This window comes from Sapajus apella, unplaced genomic scaffold (genome assembly GCF_009761245.1).
Source record: "Sapajus apella isolate SASKATOON/1434 unplaced genomic scaffold, GSC_monkey_1.0 scaffold140, whole genome shotgun sequence".
Lineage (NCBI taxonomy): Eukaryota > Metazoa > Chordata > Mammalia > Primates > Cebidae > Sapajus > Sapajus apella.
This window is the reverse complement of record NW_022437080.1, coordinates 128,839-149,658: the sequence shown is the minus strand read 5'-3', so window position 1 is coordinate 149,658 and position 20,820 is coordinate 128,839. Positions and strand designations below refer to the sequence as shown.

The 20,820-nt window shown below is 49.1% G+C and overlaps 1 protein-coding gene across 3 annotated transcripts; it reads right to left on the bottom strand.

The window, feature by feature from the left end:
• Positions 1 to 502: 502 nt before the first annotated feature.
• PTPN18 (protein tyrosine phosphatase non-receptor type 18) lies at positions 503 to 19,846 on the bottom strand. Of its 3 annotated transcripts, XM_032264002.1 has the most exons (15): positions 19,650 to 19,846; positions 16,897 to 17,005; positions 16,563 to 16,639; positions 16,371 to 16,466; positions 16,219 to 16,257; positions 7,476 to 7,544; positions 6,858 to 6,920; positions 6,499 to 6,641; positions 6,103 to 6,169; positions 5,944 to 6,021; positions 5,761 to 5,850; positions 5,440 to 5,528; positions 4,293 to 4,495; positions 3,880 to 3,954; positions 503 to 3,668 (listed from the first exon to the last, which is right to left on the bottom strand). In XM_032264002.1, exons 1-15 carry the CDS (start codon positions 19,740 to 19,742, stop codon positions 3,601 to 3,603), a joined length of 1,359 nt encoding a protein of 452 aa, XP_032119893.1. In that variant the 5' UTR covers positions 19,743 to 19,846; the 3' UTR covers positions 503 to 3,600. The 3 variants fall into 3 exon arrangements, with proteins under 3 accessions (XP_032119893.1, XP_032119894.1, XP_032119895.1); XM_032264003.1 differs by lacking the exon at positions 16,371 to 16,466 and having other exon boundaries at positions 19,650 to 19,813; XM_032264004.1 differs by lacking the exons at positions 16,563 to 16,639; positions 16,897 to 17,005; positions 19,650 to 19,846 and adding an exon at positions 15,606 to 15,686 and having other exon boundaries at positions 16,371 to 16,396.
• Between the last annotated feature and the right edge of the window lie 974 nt (positions 19,847 to 20,820).

Genomic DNA, 20,820 nt, shown 5'->3' with positions numbered 1-20,820 from the left:
AAGTTAGAGAGAATAACCAGGGCAAATGGCTGAGTGGAAACTGTGCTTGCCATGCTAGGCCAGGAGGGAGGGTACTGGGTGTGAAGTCAAAAATCAAGAAGGCTCAGAGATTGGCCCCTCCCTGCACGCTGACAAGGGGGCCTGCATAGCTGCATGTCACATGCACGTGTATAAAACATCAGACTGAGACTGGGCGCGGTGGCTCACCACTGTAATCCCAGCATTTTGGGAGGCAGAGGCAGGTGGATCATGAGGTCAGGAGTTCGAGACTAGCCTGGCCAACATGGTGAAACCCCGTCTCTACTAAAAAACACAAAAATTATCTGGGCGTGGTGGTGTGTGCCTGTAGTCTCAGCTACTCGGGAAGGTAAGGCAAAAGAATCGCTTGAACACAGGAGGTGGAGATTGCAGTGAGCTGAGATGGCGCCACTGCACTCCAGACTGGGTGACAGAGCAAGACTCCATCCTGGAGGGGAGGTGGAAACAACAGACCTCTGAATCAGAGAAATAGACAGTTTATTACTCACAGTAAACACAGCAGCCAGAACAGTATCTTTAGTCAGTTTCCCATGCCCCTATTCCCAAGAAGGGGGGATGTGGACCGTGCCACCTGGACAGGCAGTGGGCTTGTATCCCAGCAGAGGGACCTGAAACTGGGAGACTTGGAGATTTTCTCAGGGCTGTGGAGGACCCGCCTTTTCTCTCCTCCAGAGATCCCTGGGGTAAAACATCCTGGGATGAAGGTTTCTGTCCTGGGCACACTCTGTCTTCCCTTTGCTGTTCCATCGTCCTTGCAAAGCTGGTCCGTGTCCCTTGCTGAGAAGGCCCAGTCATGCAGGAACACAAGAGGTCTAGGAAGAGTATCTTTCAAAGGTGGGCAGTGTGACATCAGGCAGCAAGAGCATCCCAGGAGGAGAGGCTAGACAGGGGGCCCTGGGGACCGCAGCAGAGTCGATTCTGAGCAACAGGGGAACCAGAGAAGGGTCCTGAGCAGAAAAGCATCAGAACTCGCCTACAGTTAGAAGAGGCTTCAGGGAAGCAAGGGTGGGGGCAAGGAGGCCAACTGAGAAAGCCTAATCCTGGTGGGGCAGAGGAGGGTGGGTGACCGCAAGGTTTCTGTTGGAGCGGCTGGAAAGAGGGAGCTGCCATTGCCTTCTTTCCCATCTCAGGGGAGTCAGGCTGGGAGGGAGCATCACCACTTCAGTTTTGGAAATGTTAAGTCTGAGATGTTCAAGCAAAGATGCTGACATTTGGAGTTCGGTGGTCTGTGTTTGCGGTAGAGATAAAGAATTTGGAGTTGTCAGTGTTTAGAAGGAAGCCACAGCCTTGAGACTGGACCAGTCGCTAAATTCGCTAAAGGAGTGATGAGAGGAGAGAGGGCTGAGGGCCACGCACTGGGTCCTAAAGTGGAGAGCAAACAGCAAGAGACAAGAAGAGTGGCTGGGAGGTGAGGAAGGGGGTGAGTACGGGGTCCAAACATCCAAAGAAACCCCGTATCCTAGAGGGAGGTCAGATGCCGCCGGCTGATGTTATGAGGCCTGAGGTCAGACACAGAGGTCAGCGCCAACCTCGCCAGCAGCTGGTTCACAGGAGTGGCAGGGGCACTGGGAGAGTGGGAGACAGCACAGGGTCAGCTCTTTTAAAAAAAAAACACAGAAACGGGGAAGCTCTAGAGTGGGAAGTAGGGGCCGAGAGTGAGACCAGGAAGGAAAGGCAGACCACGAAGGTGTGATATCACACCAGCTCCCACTGTGGGCATCCAAACCCAAGCCTCCTGGGAAAGCCAGGAACTGTTAAAAACCCACACCTCCTCAGCATTACCCTGCTGAGGGGTGGGGTGGGGCATGTACACATCCCCCATCATCCCCTGACTGAAGGCTCAGGAGAGTGGAGTTCATGCCAAGGCACTTGAGATAGACCAAGGATGCAGCCAGGTAGAGGCAGGCCAGTCCTTACCCAGAGAAGAAGGGCAGGACAGGGGTGGACATGGGGCCCAGGGCACTGCAGCGGTGCAGACAGGGACCTGGGCAGGCACAAACAGTGTCAGTCAGAGGTCTAGAGGCCTGAAGGTGAGGCGCTGGTCCCTCCAGGTTCCTGGAAAGAGCATCTTAAACGTTTTCCATTTTGCAGTGACTTGGAGATTTGTCCACAGAGGTGCGTCCTCCTTCCTTTTTTTTCTTTTAAACAACTGCATATGTTTCATCCTAGCAGGAACCCTACCATGGACCATTTAAAGTATTTAGAATCTTACGGGGCTAGGCCTGGTGACTCACACCTGTAATCTCAGCACTTTAGGAGGCTGAGGCAGGAGGACTGCTTGAGCTCAGGGGTTCAAGACCAGCCTGGGCAACATGGTAAAAAACCATCTCTAAAAAAAAAAAAAAATTAGATCTGTAGTTCCAGCTACTTGGGAGGCTGTGTAAACAGCAAGGGGTCAGTCTGGTTGGGGGTCTTTCCGGCTGGGGTCTGTCTAGATAGATTTGCTGGGGGTCCATCTGTCTGAATAGCTAGAGATGTGTACTTATTTGGGGGACTTCTCTGTCAATCTGAAGAATCATGTCCGACCAACTGGGGTCCATCCATCAAGATGGGAGTCTAGCCGGCCGGCTGGGATGTCAGGATTCTGTGTGACTGATGTCTGTCTGTCTGGCAGTCCATCTGCCTAGTCAGGAGTCTGTCTGGCCAGAAGGTTTGTCAATCAGCCAGCCCACCTGGGGGTGGGGTTGGGGTCTGAGAAGTCTGTGTGTCTGTTCAGCTGGGGATGTTTATTTGTCTAGTAATCTGTCTAATTTAGGGGTCCACCTGGCCATCCAGCTGGCAGAGATGTCTGTGTTTTGGAGGCTCTGTTTGGTGGTCTGTCTGGCTGGACTATTTTGTCAAGCTGTTGGCTGGTCTGTCTCTCTGGCTGGGGTCCTCTGTCCACCTGTGGACTGTATCTCTGAAGGTTTGGCTATGTGTCCAGGTTGGTGGTCCATCTGTCTGTCTGCCTATCTGGAGGTATTTTTTTTTTTTTTTAAGATGGTGTTTCACCATGATGGCCAGGCTGGTCTTGAACTCCTGACCTCAGGTGATTCACCCACCACGGCCTCCCAAAGTGCTCGGATTACAGGCATGAGCCACGGCACTCGGCTATCTGGAGGTCTTTTTATCGGTCTGCCTGGGATTAGTCTGCTTGGCTGTGCTTATGCCTGGCTTGGATATGCCTGGATGGCTAGGGGTCCATCCATTTCTCTGTGTGGTCACCTGAGTGTCCAAGTGAGGGAGGCTCAGGTGCTGATGATGGACTAGTGCGTCATGTGGTGCGGGCAGCAGTCTCTGGAAGCCCATCTGTCCATTCTCCCCCTCACAACTCAGGGGCCATGCCCCTTCCCGATGTTCTTTCTTGAATCTGCTCTCACTAGCCATTATAACCTACCTACCTCCTCCAGCCTCAAGCCTTGAATGCTACAGTCACTGGGGCAAAGCCCGCACATTTCCCACCCTGAAAAACTTTTATTTTGATCCAGGCCCACTGTTTCCATTCGGCACACGGCACTCGGCAGCGCTGGGGCATCAGTAGTCCAAGCTCACACGAGGCAAAAGGCAGGAGCTGGCGCAGACTCACACCCGGGTCCACTCAGCAGGCGGGTCCCGGGGCCCCTTCGGCTTCCCAATGCGCAGGTTGAAGCCTGGGAGAGGAAGGGTGCTGTGGGTCTCATGGAGAAGCTGAGGTGTGCGGAGGCAAACATGAAGAAGGCCAATCCCCCACCTTCAGGTCCTCACGGTTCACTGCAGCCACATCCACAGGACTGAGCTCCAGGCCCCCATCCCTTAGCCCCAAACTCCTGGGGTTCACTCAAAGCAGCAAAGTCCCAGCAACCCAGGCTCTACCTGACTTACCCAGCCCACCGGTCTGAGCTCCACCAGCCACGTCCTCGTAGGCGCCAGATCCGGCAGGGCCTTGGTCTGCAGAAACTGAGGGCAGGAGACCCCCACGGGTCAGCTCTGGAAGCCCCAGGGAATCCCAAGACCCCACCCCGGGCGGGGCCGCTTCCCCCCGAGCGTGGCCTCGAGCCTTTGGGGCGCGGCCGAGATCCGCCAGCTCGTATCTCCCAGAACCCAGCACCCAGGCTGCGACCGCCTGGGGGTTCCGGGGCGTGGCCAGGGAGCCAGGGCGCCAGCATTGGGGCGTGGCCGGGCTAGCGGCGGGGGTCCCGGCACCGGCCAGGGCCCTGTGGACCACAGCAGGAGGGTGCCCAGAGAAGGAACAAGTGGGCGCCGGCGCCCCCCACCCCGCGCCGACCTCGACTCACCGCTGCCAGGCAGCGTCCCCCGCGCGTCCTCCGCGTGCGCCCCGGACCGCTGGGCGTGCGGCGTCACCTGGCTGTAGAGCGGCGCGTCCTCCGCGCTGCGCGGTCCCGGCCCTGTCCCGGCGCCCGCTGCAGCCCCGCGCTTCTGCACCACCGCGTAGGTGTCAGCCATGGCGTGGCCCGGGGATCCGGGCACCGAGATGCTCCTGCAGGCAGGGAGGCCCGGGAGGAAGTGAAACGGCGGCGCTGCGCAGGGCGGGAGTGCGGAGACTGCTGGCGCGCAAACCGCGGGCTTCCTCCCCGCTGGGGCGGCGCGGACGGAGGGAGGGTGCCCTGGCGGGGCCTCGCTCCTGTGCCCCTAGCGCCCCGCAGGTTAGGCGGAGGAAGGAGGAACGGGGGCGGCCTGGCGGTAAATGGGGCAGGGTGCTGATGTGGGGGGTGGGCACTTCTGTGTCTGTGTCTGTGTCTGTTGTATAAAAGAATGCGGAAGCGGCACAGACCCCGGAAGGGATGGCCGCAAGACGCAGGCCTGAAGTCGCTGTGAAGGCAGCTTAGTCCCATGCCCGCAGCACCCAACGTGGGGCCTGACAAGTGGGGAGCATCTAGAAATATGTGCTGAATTGTTTTTTGAGACACGGTCTCGCTCTGTCGCCCCGGCTGGAGTGCGGTGGTGCGATCTTGGTTCACTGCAACCTTCCACCTCCCGGGCTCAAGCGGCTCTCCTGCCTCAGCCTCCCGAGCAGCCGGGACTAACAGGCTCCCGCCACCACGTTTGGCTAATTTTTGTATTTTTAGTAGAGATAGGGTTTCACCATGTTAACCACGCTGATCTCCAACTGGCCTCAAGGGATCCGCCCTCCGTGGCCTCCAGAAGTGCTGGGATTACAGGCGTGAGCCACCTGAATTACGTTTTGATTGGAGGATCCAGGAAAGGCCTAACCTCAGAAGGCAGGGCCAGCCTTAGAGGCAGAGACAAGGGGACCACTGGGATAAATGAATCAGCCTGGAGGGCGTTCCCAGAGCTGAATTCGAAGAAAGGGCCAGCGAACACTTGGCGAAGTGAACAGGGAACGGACTGGTGTTCCAAGGATGAGGAAGGGGTTAGCCTGAGAAATTGGGCAGGGAAGAATGCGGGGATAGAGCCGGGTACCTGAGGACCCCTCCTGGTGGGCGGGGTATGGCGAGAAGCGCTGGGGGCGTCCGGAGGAAGAGGGCATCGTCGTACACTGGGGCACAATTCTGGGGGAAAACAGGAGGGAGGCTCCTGAGGGAGGAAACTGGCCAGGCCTCTCGCAGGGTTCTGGGAGAAAGATTAAGAGGGGACTGCCCGATAAGGGTGCCCGGAGGAGGGCACACGTGGATGTCATAGTCGTGACTGCTCCTAGGAGTCCTGGGTGCTGGACCTTGCTCAGGGTCCCGGTCTCTGAGGGCGCTGATGGTGGACAGGAGAGTGGGAAAGGGGTCTCTGTACCTCTTTGAGGTTCTGGTAGAGGGGGCTGGCATTCTGGAGTGTGGAGCGGAACATCTGAGCCACCGTGTGGTGCAGGAACCTGTACTGCTCCTGTTGGGATGAGAGGCCATCAGGAAGGGAAGGCAGGGGCGGAATGACAGCAGTGGGCCGCTGTCCTTGAAGATTAGGAGACCCAGGGCTCACCTCGGTCTGCACGGCTGCAGGCCGCTGCTTCCGAATCTCAAGGACCACGTCGAAGAGGCTGAAGTCAGGTGGGATCATCTGGGACAGACACACAAGGCACTTGAGCAGGACACGTGGTCATGGGTGGCACACTGCACACACAGGATGCCCACGTCGTACCTGGGTCAGGAGCATCTGCCTCACATAATCCACGGTGCACAGGACGCCTGTTCGCCCGCAGCCCGCGCTGACAAGGGAATCGGAGCGTGCCTAGTCGGCCTGAGCATGTTTGGGGATGGGGTGAGGGCCCTGCTGAACCTCTTGATTCCCAGAATCTCCAGATTGTATTTGAACAAGGGAAACCTTTTGAATCACTTACATTTGGTTGGGCAGCAGCTGTGTGCTTACTCCCCAGCCCAGTCTGTGCCGAACAAGTGCTCACAATTATAGTCTATGCCGGTGAGCAGGGTCTCTCAAAATAGGCACTCAGACTGCAAGACCAGCCCCAGGCCCTGCGCTCCCCTCCCTGCCCTGTCCCCTCCCTCACCAGACCCTCATGAAGCTCATTTCCAAAACCTGCAGTGGACACAGAGGGGTTCAGAGCCAGATCCCTGGAGGCGACGGGCTTCCTCCACCATGGCGAGCATGTGGTCAGGACTGCTGGGGACCCCGCGGTCTGGCCAGGACATATACTGCAGCTGGTACACGGAGCGGGACTCCTGAAACACAGAAAAAGACTAGCAAAAGACTTAGGAAAAAAATAAAACACCATTAATTGAGCATCAACTATACACCAGGCCCACTCTAGGCATCTTCCGTTTATATCTACCAGATAATAACTGAGGAGGTGGGTACTAGTATGATGCCTATTTTTACAGGGGAGAAAACCTCTCCCCTTGCAGGAGCCCCTTTACCTCCTCCTCCCCGGTCAGTACCTTCTGGAGTGTGACCTTGAGGGTCCTGAGCACGATGTCCTCATTCAGTTGCTTCTCCTTAAGCTAAGTAAGAGGAGGGGCAAGTAAGAAAAGGGAGGAGAAAAAGATCACAGGTACCAAAACTCATTTATCCAAAGCACAGCATTCCTGATTAAAAAATCAAATACAGAAAACATTTTAAAAAATTCATGTAGCGCAAACTTTCCCCAAAGCTTTCATTAAGGAAACATTTGACACAGGAGAAAAAGAGGATCTATGATAAAAACACAAGCCCTTTTGCGGTGAAAAGAGATTTCTTTTGTTCTAAAATGAAACTTTTATTGTATTAAGTACTAACTATATGTATGACTTGAGAGATTTCCCCAAGCTCTTTGGAAATGATAAGAGAATTATTTCAAGAACCTAATCAGGCACATTTACATGACAGAGATAACTGATTGCAGCGTCAGGAAATCAAAGAAAAATGCAAAGGCTATGCATATATCGAACTATTTGCAGGCTAACACCAAGAAGTTTCCTACAGTGTGAATGGACTGTGGGAGAAATTATTCATCCTTTCAGGCCCAACCCAAAGGTTTTCCATCCTGGGAATCTTCCTTAAAACCTCCCACAGCTCACCAGAGTGATGCAGAAAAGCCCAGTCTGCAGTGGCTCCTGCTCTTGGGCCCAGTACCGCTCACACCTTTTCTGCAAAAGGTAAGGGAGAAAAGGCAGGGAGTGAGGAGAGGGAGTCAGCTTCAGAGCTAGCTTAGTCCTGCCACAGGACACCCCAAGTGCTGCCAGTGGAAGCGCAGGCAGCGTATAATGGAGATCAGCCAACAGAGCCGGCAGATGAAACACTTGCAGACTCAATGGAGGTGCGCTGCGGACCATGCAGAGGAAAGACGGTCCAGGATACCCTTGCACTGTAAGCTACCAGAAACTCGACAAAATACATGAGCCGGTATTTTCAGAGACTGGATGGCAGGCATTGCAGTACTGTAGTCACCAAACAGACCACTCCGGCTTATTTCGTGGAAGTGTCACTAGGTAAGACATGAGTCTAATGATCCCACTGAGCCGAGCCAGAGATCATGGCTCAAGGAGGCCAAGGCAGGTCGAATTTGCAGGGCAGAGTCCTGGAAGGAACACAGCTATGCAAATAAAAACAAAAACAAAACAAAAACCCCACATATTAGTCCCCTCTTCGATTTTTTGGTTGAATAGTGATCTGAATATATATAGCATGAAACCTCATGAAGCCCGGCAAGAATAACTTCCCATGAAAAAATATTAGGGATCTGTAGGATGAACATTTCCTTGAAGCTCACAATGAGAAAGAATTCACATCCTCTCTAGCTAGAGTGTAGAGGCCTTATCAACTATATGGGGCATTTATTAGGGAACCTGGTATGACCACACATTAGAAGCATGGACAAATTAATTCTACAACAAAGGCTACTTGATCAACCATCCAAAAGTTTCTGAAAAGGCAAAACACTCTAAAGAAAACAGATTCCAACACTTACCTGTGCAAAATTCAAAATATCAAGCATCCAATAAAATTGTACTAGACATACAAAGAAACAGGAAATTGTGACCCATAATCAGGAGAAAAATTAGTCAATAGAAAAGGGCCCAGAAATAACAGAGTTCAGAAAAAAAGAGCAAAAGCCTTAAAGTAGCTACTTATTATACATATACTCAAAGATGAAAAGGAAACATGAACATGATGAAGAGTGGAATGAAAGACACAAAAAATACCTAAATAGGATTTCTAAAAAGGAAAAAAGTGTGAAATGAAAAATCCACTAGTAGCAGAGTAGACACTAGAAGAAAAGATCAATAAACAGGAAAACATAATAATAGAAACAATTCACAATGAAATGAAAAAACTGAAGATAATCAGTTCTCTGTAGAAATATACCAAACGGTCTAGTGTACGTGCATCTGCAGTCCAGAAGGAAAGGAGAAATGTGGATAACAGTGAGTATATGTGAACAAATAATAGGTGAAAAAATTCCCAAATTTGATGAAACTATGAATCCACAAATCCAAGAAAGTCAATGAACCATAGGGAGAACAGACCTAAAGAAAGTCACACCAAGGCAGATCATGGTCAAATGACTGAAAAATAAAAAGAAGAGAAAGAGAAAAAAAAATTTTTTCTGAGACAGCTTCCTGAGTACCTGAGATTACAGACACGCGCCACAATGCCTGGCTAATTTTTGTATTTTTAGTAGAGCCAGCATTTCACCAGGTTGGCCAGGCTGATCTCGAACTCCTGACCATAACTGATCCATGGCCTCAGCCTCCCAAAGTGCTGGAATTACAGGCGTGAGCCACTGTGCCCAGCCCCAGAAGAGAAAATCATCAAAGCATCACACACAAAAAGGCACATCACATGCTGAGGAACAAAGTTAAGAATTATAGCAAAATTTTGTCAGAAACTGCCAGTCAATGGTATTATATCCTAAAACTGCTGAAAGCCTTTTCAGACAAATGAAAGCTGAGGCAATTCATCATAAACAAATCTGCAACTATGAGAAATATTAGAGTAAACTGTTCAGGTGCTTACAGTCAGTGGCTGCTGCCTGTAATCCCAGCTATTTGAGAGGCTACGGCAGAAGGATTGCTTAAGGCCACTTCAACACCAACTTGAGCAACATAGCTAGCCTGTATCTAAAAAAAAAAAAGTTTTAAAATTAGCTAGGTGTGTTGGCAATAGAGCTAGCCTTATCTAAAAAATAATTTTTTAAAAAAAATTAGCTGAGTGCAGGCCGGGCGTGGTGACTCATGCCTGCAATCCAAGCACTTTGAAGGCCAAGGCAGGCGGATCATCCGAGGTCGGGAGTTCAAGACCAGCCTGACCAACACGGTGAAACCACATCTTCCAAAAAATAAATAAATAAATAAATAAATAAATAAATTAGCTGAGTGTGGTGGCACACTGTACTCCCAACTATTTGGGAGGCTGAGATAGGAGGATTGCTTAAACCCAGGAGTTTGATGCTGCAGTGAGTGATGACTGTACTCTGCACTCCAGCCTGTGTGACAGAGTGAGATCCTATCTCTTAAATAAATAGAATAAGTAAGCTCTGCATACAAAAGGAGCATGATACAAATGGAAATACAGGTCTACACAAAATAATAGAATAAGGAGAAAAGAGACTAAATGTAAAAGGTATTTCTCTCATTTTAAATATCTTTAAAAGATAGTCTAGTGAATTTTATCAAACAAGAAGGAGTTAATACCAACTTTTCACAAACTCTTACAAAACACTGAAGAGGAACCATTTCCCAACATATTGTATGAGGCAAGTATTATCCTGCCACCGAAACCAAAGACATCACAAGGAAAGAGAAAACTACTAATCAATAAGCTCACAAACATAGACACAAAAATTCTGAACAAAATACTAGCAAAGTATTATACACCATGACTAAGTGGGATTAACCCCAGGAATGCAGGATCGGGTCACCATATGAAAGTCAGTGTCATACACCATATTAGTAGAATACAAAGCAAAACAGGTGGTCATCTGAATAGATGCAAGGAACAAAACTTGACAAAACCAACAGACTCTCACAATAAAAAGTTCATTAGAAACTCAGTGCCCAGGATTTTCATCAGGCACCTTCTGCATGTAGGCACATCTGCCTAGCCTGTACCAAAATGTCAGATTCCCAGCTGGAGAGCAGGTGTTCTGTATAAACCCATGTTGTTTGTATTAACAGTTTAGGCATAGTAAGCCACCCTGATCAGAAACCTAGGTTTCTAGAGGCCACCCAAGAGTCAGCCTTACAGGAGGGCCTTCCTAAGCATAAACAGTTATGCTTGCTATGTCTAACTGTTTTCTGCACAGCAAGGGACCCACCCAAAAAGCCAACACTATCTTGAAAAAAGAACAAATTTGGAAGACTCATACTTCGGATTTCAGAACTTCTACAAAGGTATAATAATCAAAACTATGTTATACTGGCACAAGGATAAACATATCAATCACCTTAATAAAACTAAGAGTTCAGAAATAAACTCTTATATTTATGGCCAATTAATTTTCAACAAAGGGGCCAAGACCATTCAATTGGCAAAGCACAGTCTTTGCAACAAATGGTGCTGGAAAAATTGGATAGCCACATGCAAAAGAGTGATGTGGACCCCTATCTCATATCACACAAAATTTAACTCAAAGTAAATCAGAGACCTAAATGTAAGCAAGAAAACTACAAACACTTAGAAGATAAAACAGGAGTAAGTCTTTACGACCTCTGATTAGATGACGACTTGTTAGATATAGCAAAAACACAGCAACACAGTAGATTGGAATTAAAATTTAACAAAATGTTTGTGCTTCAAAACAACCATCAAGAAAGTAAAATGACAACCCACAGAATGGGAAAGACATTTCCATTGTAAAAGTTATTCTGGATACAAGTCCCTTATCAGTACATGATTTACTGTAATATAATCATGTACTGATAAGGGACTTGTATCCAGAATAACTCTTACAACTCAATAGTAAAAAGACAAAGAACCTCAAATAACCCAATTTTAAAATGAATAAATGACCTGACTAGACATTTGTCCAGAGAAGATACAAATGGACAAATAAGCACAAGAAAACCAAAACCATCACGCCTGTAATCCCAGCACTTTGGGAGGCTGAGGCAGGAGGATCACGAGGTCAGGAGATGGAGACCATCCTGGCCATGGTGAAACCCCATCTCTACTAAAATACAAAAAATTAGCTGGGCATGGTGGTGCGTGCCTGTAATCCCAGCTACCTGGGAGGCTGAGTCAGGGGAATTCCTTGAACCTGGGAGACAGAGATTGCAGTGAGCCGAGATCATGCCACTGCACTCCAGGCTGGCGACAGAGCAAGACTCCATCTCAAAAAAAAAAAAACAAAAGAAAAAGAAAACCAAAACCACAATGAGATACCACTTCCCATTCATTAGGATGGCATACATATGCTTGTCATATGCCATATAATGATGTTTTAATCAACAACAGACCACATATATGACGGTAGTGCCATAGTTTATAATGGAGCATATGTAGAAGAAACCTGATACATGGCACTTGATATCGACATTGTATATTAAGTCGGGGAAATTATTTATACTCGGTAATGGTGCTGAGACATTTACTTTTCCATACGAGAAATATATATAAATAAAAAATGTATATACCATCTATGTTTAAGTATACTCTATGATGTTTACCCATGACAAAATAGTCTAACAAAGCAGAACATATGCCTGCCATTAAACTACACATGTCCCTCCCTCTCTCTCTCTCTCTCTGATGGAAATGTAAAATGGTACAGCCACTGTGGAAAACAGAGTTACCAAATAATCCAGCGATTCCACTCAAGGGGTATACCCAAGGTACTGAAAACAGGGATTCAAACACTTATGAATATTTTACCACACCATTTACGTATGTTTATGTGTACTTTACCACACCAGTTAAAAAAGACACAGGTATACCACTTCACATCCTCAAGGATGGCTATACTACTAATAAAAAAAAGACAGTAACAGGCATCAGTGAGAAGAAATGGGGACCCTCATACATCGCCGTGGAAATGTCAAAAGGTGCTGCCACTGTGGCAAACAGTTTGGCAGTTCCTCAAAATGTTAAAAACAGAGTTTCCATATGGCCCAGCAATTCATATCAAGAGATATGAAAACATACGTCTACAGAGATCCTTGTATATCAATGTTGATAGCAGCATTGTTCATAATTGCTAGAAAGTAGAAAGAACTTAAATTCTATCAACTGCTAAGTAAAATGTGGTAGAGCCATTCAATGGACTATTATTCAGGAAAAAAAAAACATGCTTAGCAAAAAAAGGCTACATATTATATGATTCCATTTATATGAAATATCCAGAGTGAGCAAATCTATAAAGACAAATGGTAGGTTGGGGATTGTCTCAGGCTGTAGAGGGTTGGGGAAATGGGGATGACTGCTAATGGATACAGGATTTCTTTATGGAGTGATGAAAATGTTCAAAAACTTATTGTGGTAATAGTTGCACAACTCAGGACTATATGAAAAGTGATGGAATTGTACACTTTAAAAGACTAATTGTATATCAATAAAGCTGTTTAAAAAAGACATTCTAAATAAAAAATAATAGCAGTGTATTGTGGAGTATGTTTTATATTTAAAATTAAAATATGTAGTAACCATAGCACAAAGCATGGAAAGGGGAAATGGAAACACTATGAAAGATCTGACATTTTACATGAAATGTGTAATATTATTTTACTGTAGACTATAAGTTAAAGATATATATAGTGTAAAACCTAAAGTCATCACTAAATATTTAAAATAAAGAGGTATAGCTAGTAAGAGAATAATTACTATGCAATAGATTCATAAAAAATTCTCACTCTGAAAGAAGACAGAAAAAAAAAGAAAAGAACAAACAGAGAAAATAGAAAACAAACAGCAAGATGGTAGGTTTAAACCCAACATTATTGAAAATTACATTAAAGGCTAAATATTCCAATTAATGGCAGAGACTGTCAGATTAGATTTAAAAAGTAAATCCTGGCTAGATGCAGTGGTTCATGTCTCTAATCTTGGCACTTTGGGAGGCTGAGGTAGAAGCATAGCTTGAGGCCAGGAGTTCGAAATCAGCCTGGATTATACAGTGAGACCTCATCTCTATAAGAAATAAAAACAATCAGGTGTGGTATATGCCTGTATTCCCAACTCCTTAGGGAGGCTGAGCTAGGATGATCACTTGAGCCCAGGAGTTTGAGGTTACAGTGAGCTATGATTGCAACACTGTACTCCCTCGCTCTTAAAAAAAAAAAAAAAAAAAAGTAAGTCCCTACAATACACTACCTACAAGAAACACACTAAAAAATAAAGATGGGGCCGGGCACGGTAGCTCACACCTGTAATCCCAGCACTTTGGGAGGCTGAGGTGGGAGGATCATAAGGTCAAGAAATCAAGACCATCCTGGACAATGTGGTAAAAACCGATCTCTATTAAAAATACAAAAATTAGCTGGCCATGGTGGTGGGCACCTATAGTCCCAGCTATTTGGGAGGCTGAGGCAGGAGAATCGCTTGAACCTGGGAGGCAGAGGTTGCAGTGAGCTGAGATTGCAGCACTGTGCAACAGCCTGGTGACAGAGTGAGACTCTGTCTCAATAAATAAAAAAAAAAAAAAATAAGAACATAGATATAAAGTAAAAGAATGGGAAAAGACGTACACAAACTCAAGAAATTTAAGGCTGGGTGTGGTGGCTCACGCCTGTAATCCCAGCACTTTGGGAGGCCGAGGTGGGCGGATCACCTAAGGTCAGGAGTTCGAGACCAGCCTGGCCAACATGATGAAACCCCTTCTCTACTAAAAATGCAAAAATTAGCTGGGCCTGGTGGCGGGCACCTGTAATCCCAGCTACTTGGGAGGCTGAGGCAGGAGAATCAATTGAACCCGGGAGGTGGAGGTTGCAGTGAGCCAATATCGTGCCATTGTACTCCAGCCTGGGCGACAAGAGTGAAACTCCATCTCAAAAAAAAAAAAAAAAAAATTTAAATGGCTATATTAAAATCAAAGTACACTTCAGAAAAAAAATATTAACAGAAAGAGAGTCATGACATATCAGAAAAGAGATTGAATCATTAGGAAGATACAACCTTAAATGTATATGTACTCAATCGCAAAGTTTTAAGACATGAAAATAAAACTGAAAGAATAGCTAAAGCTACAATTAGAGGTGCAGATTTCAACCTTCCTCTTTCAGCAAATAATAGGGCAAGCAGACAAAAAATACTGTCAGAAATAAGACTTGAGTAACACTGTTGACAAACATGACCTAATTGATATTTATGAACAGTTGGCAATTTCCACACTCTTCTCTCAGTAATTCATACATTTAGAGAAAATAAATCAGTAAAGATATAAAAGTGTCTTTTAAAAAAGACTATCAATTTGATCTAACTGGTATTTACAGAACACTCCAGCCAACTAAAGCAGAATACACATTCTTTTCAAGTACACTTGAAATTAAAGTAGTATATTAGCCAGGCATGGTGGCAGGTGCCTGTACTCCTAGCTACTCAGGAGGCTGAGGCAGGAGAATCGCCTGAACTTGGGAGGCGGAGGTTGCAGTGAGCCAAGATCGCACCACTGCACTCCAGTCTGGGCAACAGGGCAAGACTCCGTCTCAAAAAAAAAAAAAGTGGAAAATGAAAATATCAATAGAGAAAACGAATACAACCCAAAGCAGGTTCTTTGAAAAAATAATATAATGATAAACCTCTAGTCCAAGGATTGGCTGACATTTTCTATAAAGGGTCAGATAAATATTTTAGAATTTACAGGCCACATAATTTATTCAACTTGCAACTACTCAACTCTGCCACTGTAGCATAAAAGCAGGCAAAGACACCATGTAAATAAATGAGTATGCTGTGTTCTAATACACTGTTTATAAAAAACAAGCAGGAGCATGGAGACGGAGACAGAGCGATAGAGAGATGAGGCAGAGACAGAAAGAGAGAGAACACAACTTACCAAAATCAGGAATGAGAAAGGGACATGACTACAGATCATACAGCCTCCACGATCAGCTAGTCACCCCAGGGAACCCCCACCCCATCCATGGAGCAGGCAGGGATGCAGAGACCACAGGAGGGTATGTGCGTCAGCCTTCAATGCTGGCATGCATTTATTTACTTAGTAACTAATTTATGCGAATGGGCAAAACAAAGATCCCTGGCCTCGTGGATCTTACCTTCTGAATCAGGGAGATTAAGAACAAACAATGTACATAATACATTTGTAGATTATCCAGCGTGTTAGGAGTTCATATAAACTGTGAAGAAAAAAGGAAAGGCAGGACAAGGGAGGGAGAGTGGAAGTGCTGAGAGTTTAAAATGGTTTAAAGACCCACCCCAGGAAGGTCTTATTGAGGAATTAACATTTGAGCAAAGATGTGAAGGAGGCGATAGAGCAAGCCACCGGAAAGGCACAGGGCCTGAGGCACAGCCATTCCTGGAACATCTGGGGAACAGCAGAGGCCAAAGTCGTTAGGGGAGAGAATAAAGGAGAGAGAAGTGGGAGGAGAGATCAGAACCTCAGGGGACGCAGTCAGAATAGGGCCTTATGGTCTAAGGTGTGAAATGGGTGGGAAGCCCAGCAGGAGAGGGGGTGCCAACATTGGGGGGATGAATAAAAGGAAAAAGATCAACAGAAATTTAGAGAAACAATGGGGCTTCCTAAATCCCCACAGTAAGGTCACTCTAAGAGCTGGACCCTCCAGTCCTGGGGTCAAGGAGGAGCTAGAAAGATCCCTCCTCCCTCCTCCTTGCACAAGGACATGCAACTTGCGGGGAGAGGATACCTACCCGACCGTTCTCTATCTCTCGACAGGCCATCAGGATGACCTAGACAAGGAGACCAGGGGAGAGGAAGGCGATTGGGTTAGGGGGCCAGGGAAACCACCGAGGGGGTACTTAGAGGTTGACCCCACCGTCCTGCCCTGCCCCCAAGTGCTGACCTTGACCCCAAACTCCCAGATCAGTCGCCAGAAATCTAGCAGGGTGTGAGGCAAGGGTCCTTGTGTGGCGATGTAGGCCCGGCTTCCATCCGCGCCCTGGTGAAGGCCGCATTCACTACTAAGATTCTGCTGCCCACCCGTGGCCACCCCCAATCCACCTCTTCCACCTCCTTCCAAGATCCCAACCCTCACCCTGATGAAGTTGCCATTAATGTAGTCACTGTGTCCCTCTTTCTGGAGCAGGGAGAGGATCACTCGCGTCTGATCATCTGTCAGCAGATAAGGTAAGAAACGTGGAGTTTGGGGAGGATAGGGTGGCCAAGCCTCCGACAGCCCCCTGGCCGAAAACCAGCAGGGACCACACACCTGCAGAGACCCCACCGAGGTGCCCTCGTGGGCTGCTGAGCAGCGCAGAGGGTGAAGGTTTGGGAGGGGAGCGCAGCGGGTAACTCCAGTGCACACTGACGCCTGGACTGCGGCGGTGCCTGCGCCGCTGTACCCACTCCCCGCAGAAGACCCCACTTACAAGGCAGCACATCTTTGTAGCGGTTCTTCCTGACGTTCCCCGGCTGACTGCCGGCCTCGGTGGAGCACACGCCGTCAGCCTTCCAGGCGGCCGAGCGGGCCTGAATGTCCTGGTGGAGCATCATGAGTGCGCCAGGGAGGGGAAAAGACAGGAGAGGAGCCAGGTCAGAGTCCCGGGCCACCTAGGCGCGCACAGGATACAAGGCCAGTGGCCTGGGGAGGTGAGTGCAGACCCCGAAGGCACCCGGCCTGCCTAATAAAAATGATACAGTAATAGCGACCCAGAGCACCTTCTCTGTGCCAGTCTCTGCGCTAAGGGCATGTAATCACAGGTTCCCACGACATGGGTACTGACTTCCCCATTGTGCAGGCGGGAAGGTTTCTGCACTACGTGGTTGAGTGACTTGTGGAAGGTCCCAACTAAGAAGTCTCATGGTGAGGGTGGAACTCAGACCTCTCGGCACCCACCCCTTGCACACTCTGTGACATTGTCCTGTAAGCAATAACTGTGATGAAATATGTGTTATATAACTAAACATATAAGACAATGTACAATGCATTGGTATTATAATGGATAACATATACTATATGTACTGTGTTACATCTTGTGTTAGTATCTTGTACAGTACAGGATACTATGAGTATTGTGTTACTGGGAGATTATAATAATAATCGTGAATAGTGTATTACCCTCACCGTCAGGTATTCATAATCTCAATGATAATAAGTGACACCTACTATGCCACCACTGTGTGCCAGCCACCATTCTAAGTGCTTTACTCATGTCCATTGGGTCATTTAAGCCCTCATGATGCCCGTGTGTAGTGGGTACACCTAGAAAAGCCCACCAATTCCTGCACATGTGGGAGGCAGGCTCGGGAAGCAGGGGTACCCTCACCACCCAGCCTTCTGCATGTGAGGCCCTCAGCGATGTGCACTGTTCAGAACCCAACCAGTCACATGATGTCATATATCAAATGGGTATTATCTTTACGTTTGTCACATACTTTTTTTTTTTTTTTTGAGACAGTCTCGCTCTCCTGCCTAGACTAGAGTGCAGCGGCATGGTCTCAGCTCACTGCAACCTCCACCTCCTAGGTTCAAGCAATTCTCCTGCCTCAGCCTCCTTAGTAGCTGGGATTAGAGGCATGAGCCACCATGCCCAGCTAATTTTTTTGTATTTTTAGTAGAGACAGGTTCTCACCATATTGGCCAGGCTGGTCTCAAACTCCTGGCCTTGTGATCTGCCCACCTCAGCCTCCCAAAGTGCTGGGATTACAGGTGTGAGCCATCGTGCCCAGTCTATATTTTAATATTGTATAATTATATATCTTACGTTTATTATGCATTTCTTAGATATATTTCTGCATGTGTGCAAATTACTTGTTTGTAATTACCTGTTATACATTTTATATTTACTTATGAATTTATCAAATAACCTTGGTCATTTTATAAATTATAATCTTTATTTTTTATATTTGTTGTATTATTTTATGCAGTTATACAATGTTTATTGTATAAATGGTCATTTACAATATTTTTATATATTATTTTTTCTTTTTATTTTTTCCTGTTTTGGTTCTATGAGAAAACATATATTATTTCTAAATTTGATATGCGTCACCATATATCAGTTTACACGTTTGTATGGTATGTTTCTATGTCTGGTACATAAGCCATTACACTTTAAGCATGTCATTGACTGTAGCGTACAGTGCCTAGGACGCGGCGTGAGCCTTCCTGATGCTGGGCTTGCACTGCCCGTATTGTAACATTTAGAGTTTTTGTTTGAGATGGGGTCTCGCTCTGTCACCCAGGCTGGAGTACAATGGCCCCGCTCAGCTCACTGCAACCTCCGTCTCCCTGGCTCAAGCGATTCCTCTGCCTCTGCCTCCGTGGTAGCTGGGATTATAGGCATCCGCTACCACGCCCAGCTAATTTTTCTATTATTAGTAGAGACAGGGTTTTGCTGTGTTGCCCAGGCTGGTCTCGAACTTCTGAGCTCAAGCGATTCTTCCGCCTCGGCCTCCCAAAGTGCTGGGATTACCGGCGTGAGCCACCGCGCCGGGCCCACGTTTAGAATCTTTATAGGCAGTGACAAACGCCCCTATGAAGTGCGCGCACAATACGTGCTAAGCACTTTTCACCCACCCCATTTAATCCTTAAGCCAGTTTGGTCATTCGCGTTCCCATTTCACCAAGGGAGAAGCCGAGGTCGGAGGGGCCAGGTAAACCGCCCGGACCACAGCCGAATGGCCCCGGACGCGGATTCGAGCCCGGCGTTCACACCCTCACTGCGCCAGGGCCTCCGGGTTCCCCTTGGCCCTGCTGCGGCCCCTTCCTTCCTGCGGTCACAGGAGACAGTCAGGTCGCCAAGAGCGGCGGGGCCGGGGCTGTCCAGCGTGTCCAGAGTACCGGGGGCCACCGGCCTTCCCCTGCGGAGCCCGCCCCGCCTGTCCCACCCGCAGCCGGGTTGTTCCGGGAGCGCGACCAGGACACCGGGAGCAAGGGTGCACACGGTCTGTCCCGACCCGACTATGGACGTTGCGCTCCGGGACCGGTGGGCAGAGAGTGAAGACGGAGACAGCGAGAGCGACAGAGAAGTGCTGGGGGAAGAAACAGGGAGAGACTCCCCGAGGCGGGGAGACACCCGGGACACCGAGACAGAGAGGCAGAGCCCGCAGGGCGTAGAGGACAGACGTCCGCGGGGCCAGGGCCGGGGTGCGCCGCTCCCAGATCCCGCGCGCCACTCACGCTGAACTCGCCGGCGAGGACCGCCGCCTCCCGGTCGCCGCGCGCTTCCAGACGCTCCAGGAAGCTCTGCGCCGCGTCCAGGCTGCGGCTCATGGCGCCGCGGGCCAGCAAGGTTCAGCCCGGCCGCTGCGTTCCGCGCCCACAGCCAGTGTGGACGCCGCGGGAGGCGGCGGCCGGCGGCTGAGCCTCCGCCCCGGCCTCCGCAGCCAATGGAAGCGCGCAGCGGCGGGGAGGGCGACCCAGCTAGGGTGTTCTGAGCCCGTGCAGCCCCGCCCCGGGCGCTCGGGCCGCTGCGGGAGCCCTCGGTCCTCGCCCGCTGCCAGAGCAGAGTCCAGCGCCGGCGCTTCCTTTTTTTTTTTTTTTGTGGCTGCCGCGCCCACAGGTGGGGCCGCACAGTCCCAGGAACACTCCCTCCTGCTTGGACCCGCCCCCAGTCCAGGATCCGCGCCCGGGGCCAATGTCCGGGTGCGGGCTCTGGGTGGACGGCCTCGCGGTCTTTCCGGGCCCCCCCGCCAGTCTCCTGGGAGCCCCGCCGCGCGGGGTCCGAGCTGAGGCAGGCGGCAGCCGTGGGTGGAGATGGTCGCCGAGATCAGACTATTCCTCCTGCTGGGGGACCCCGGGGTCTGGGGCGTCCGGCGCTCTGCGCTCCAGCCCGGCCCAATGGAGGCCGGGGCTGAGGCAGCCGCGCCGTGGGAAAGGCCAAGTGGCAGCCGGATCTTCTCTGCGTACTTCCCGAGGAATTTGTGGTTGCTCCTTTTCCCGTATGAGCTGGGCGGCGCCGGGGCACCCGGGTCAGTCCTGTGTGAGCATCTCGACCTGCATAAGCCTGCTGGGAAACAGAACTGAGGCAGTGGGAGTTGGTTCTGGGGAACCAATAGCTTCTCTTTTTTTGCCTGCCCTGGCACTCCCATTTGTGCAGAGGTCAGAGGAGAACTGCTGTGCCAGCTTCGGGGGTCACCGAGGGGAGGCTGGAGAGAATGGAGCGGCACCCGGGGTCCTTCAAGGACAGGCCTGGATTAGGCCCCTTCTCACCGAGGTTGGAAGAATTAAGACGGGTGTCACTGGAAGGGCCGCCAGTGGACACCCGTTTGAGGTCGTTGAGGGGTAGAAAGGTAGGACTGGGGCCTGGATGTGTGCCTGAGTCACTGAAGGGTCAACAGGGGAATAATGT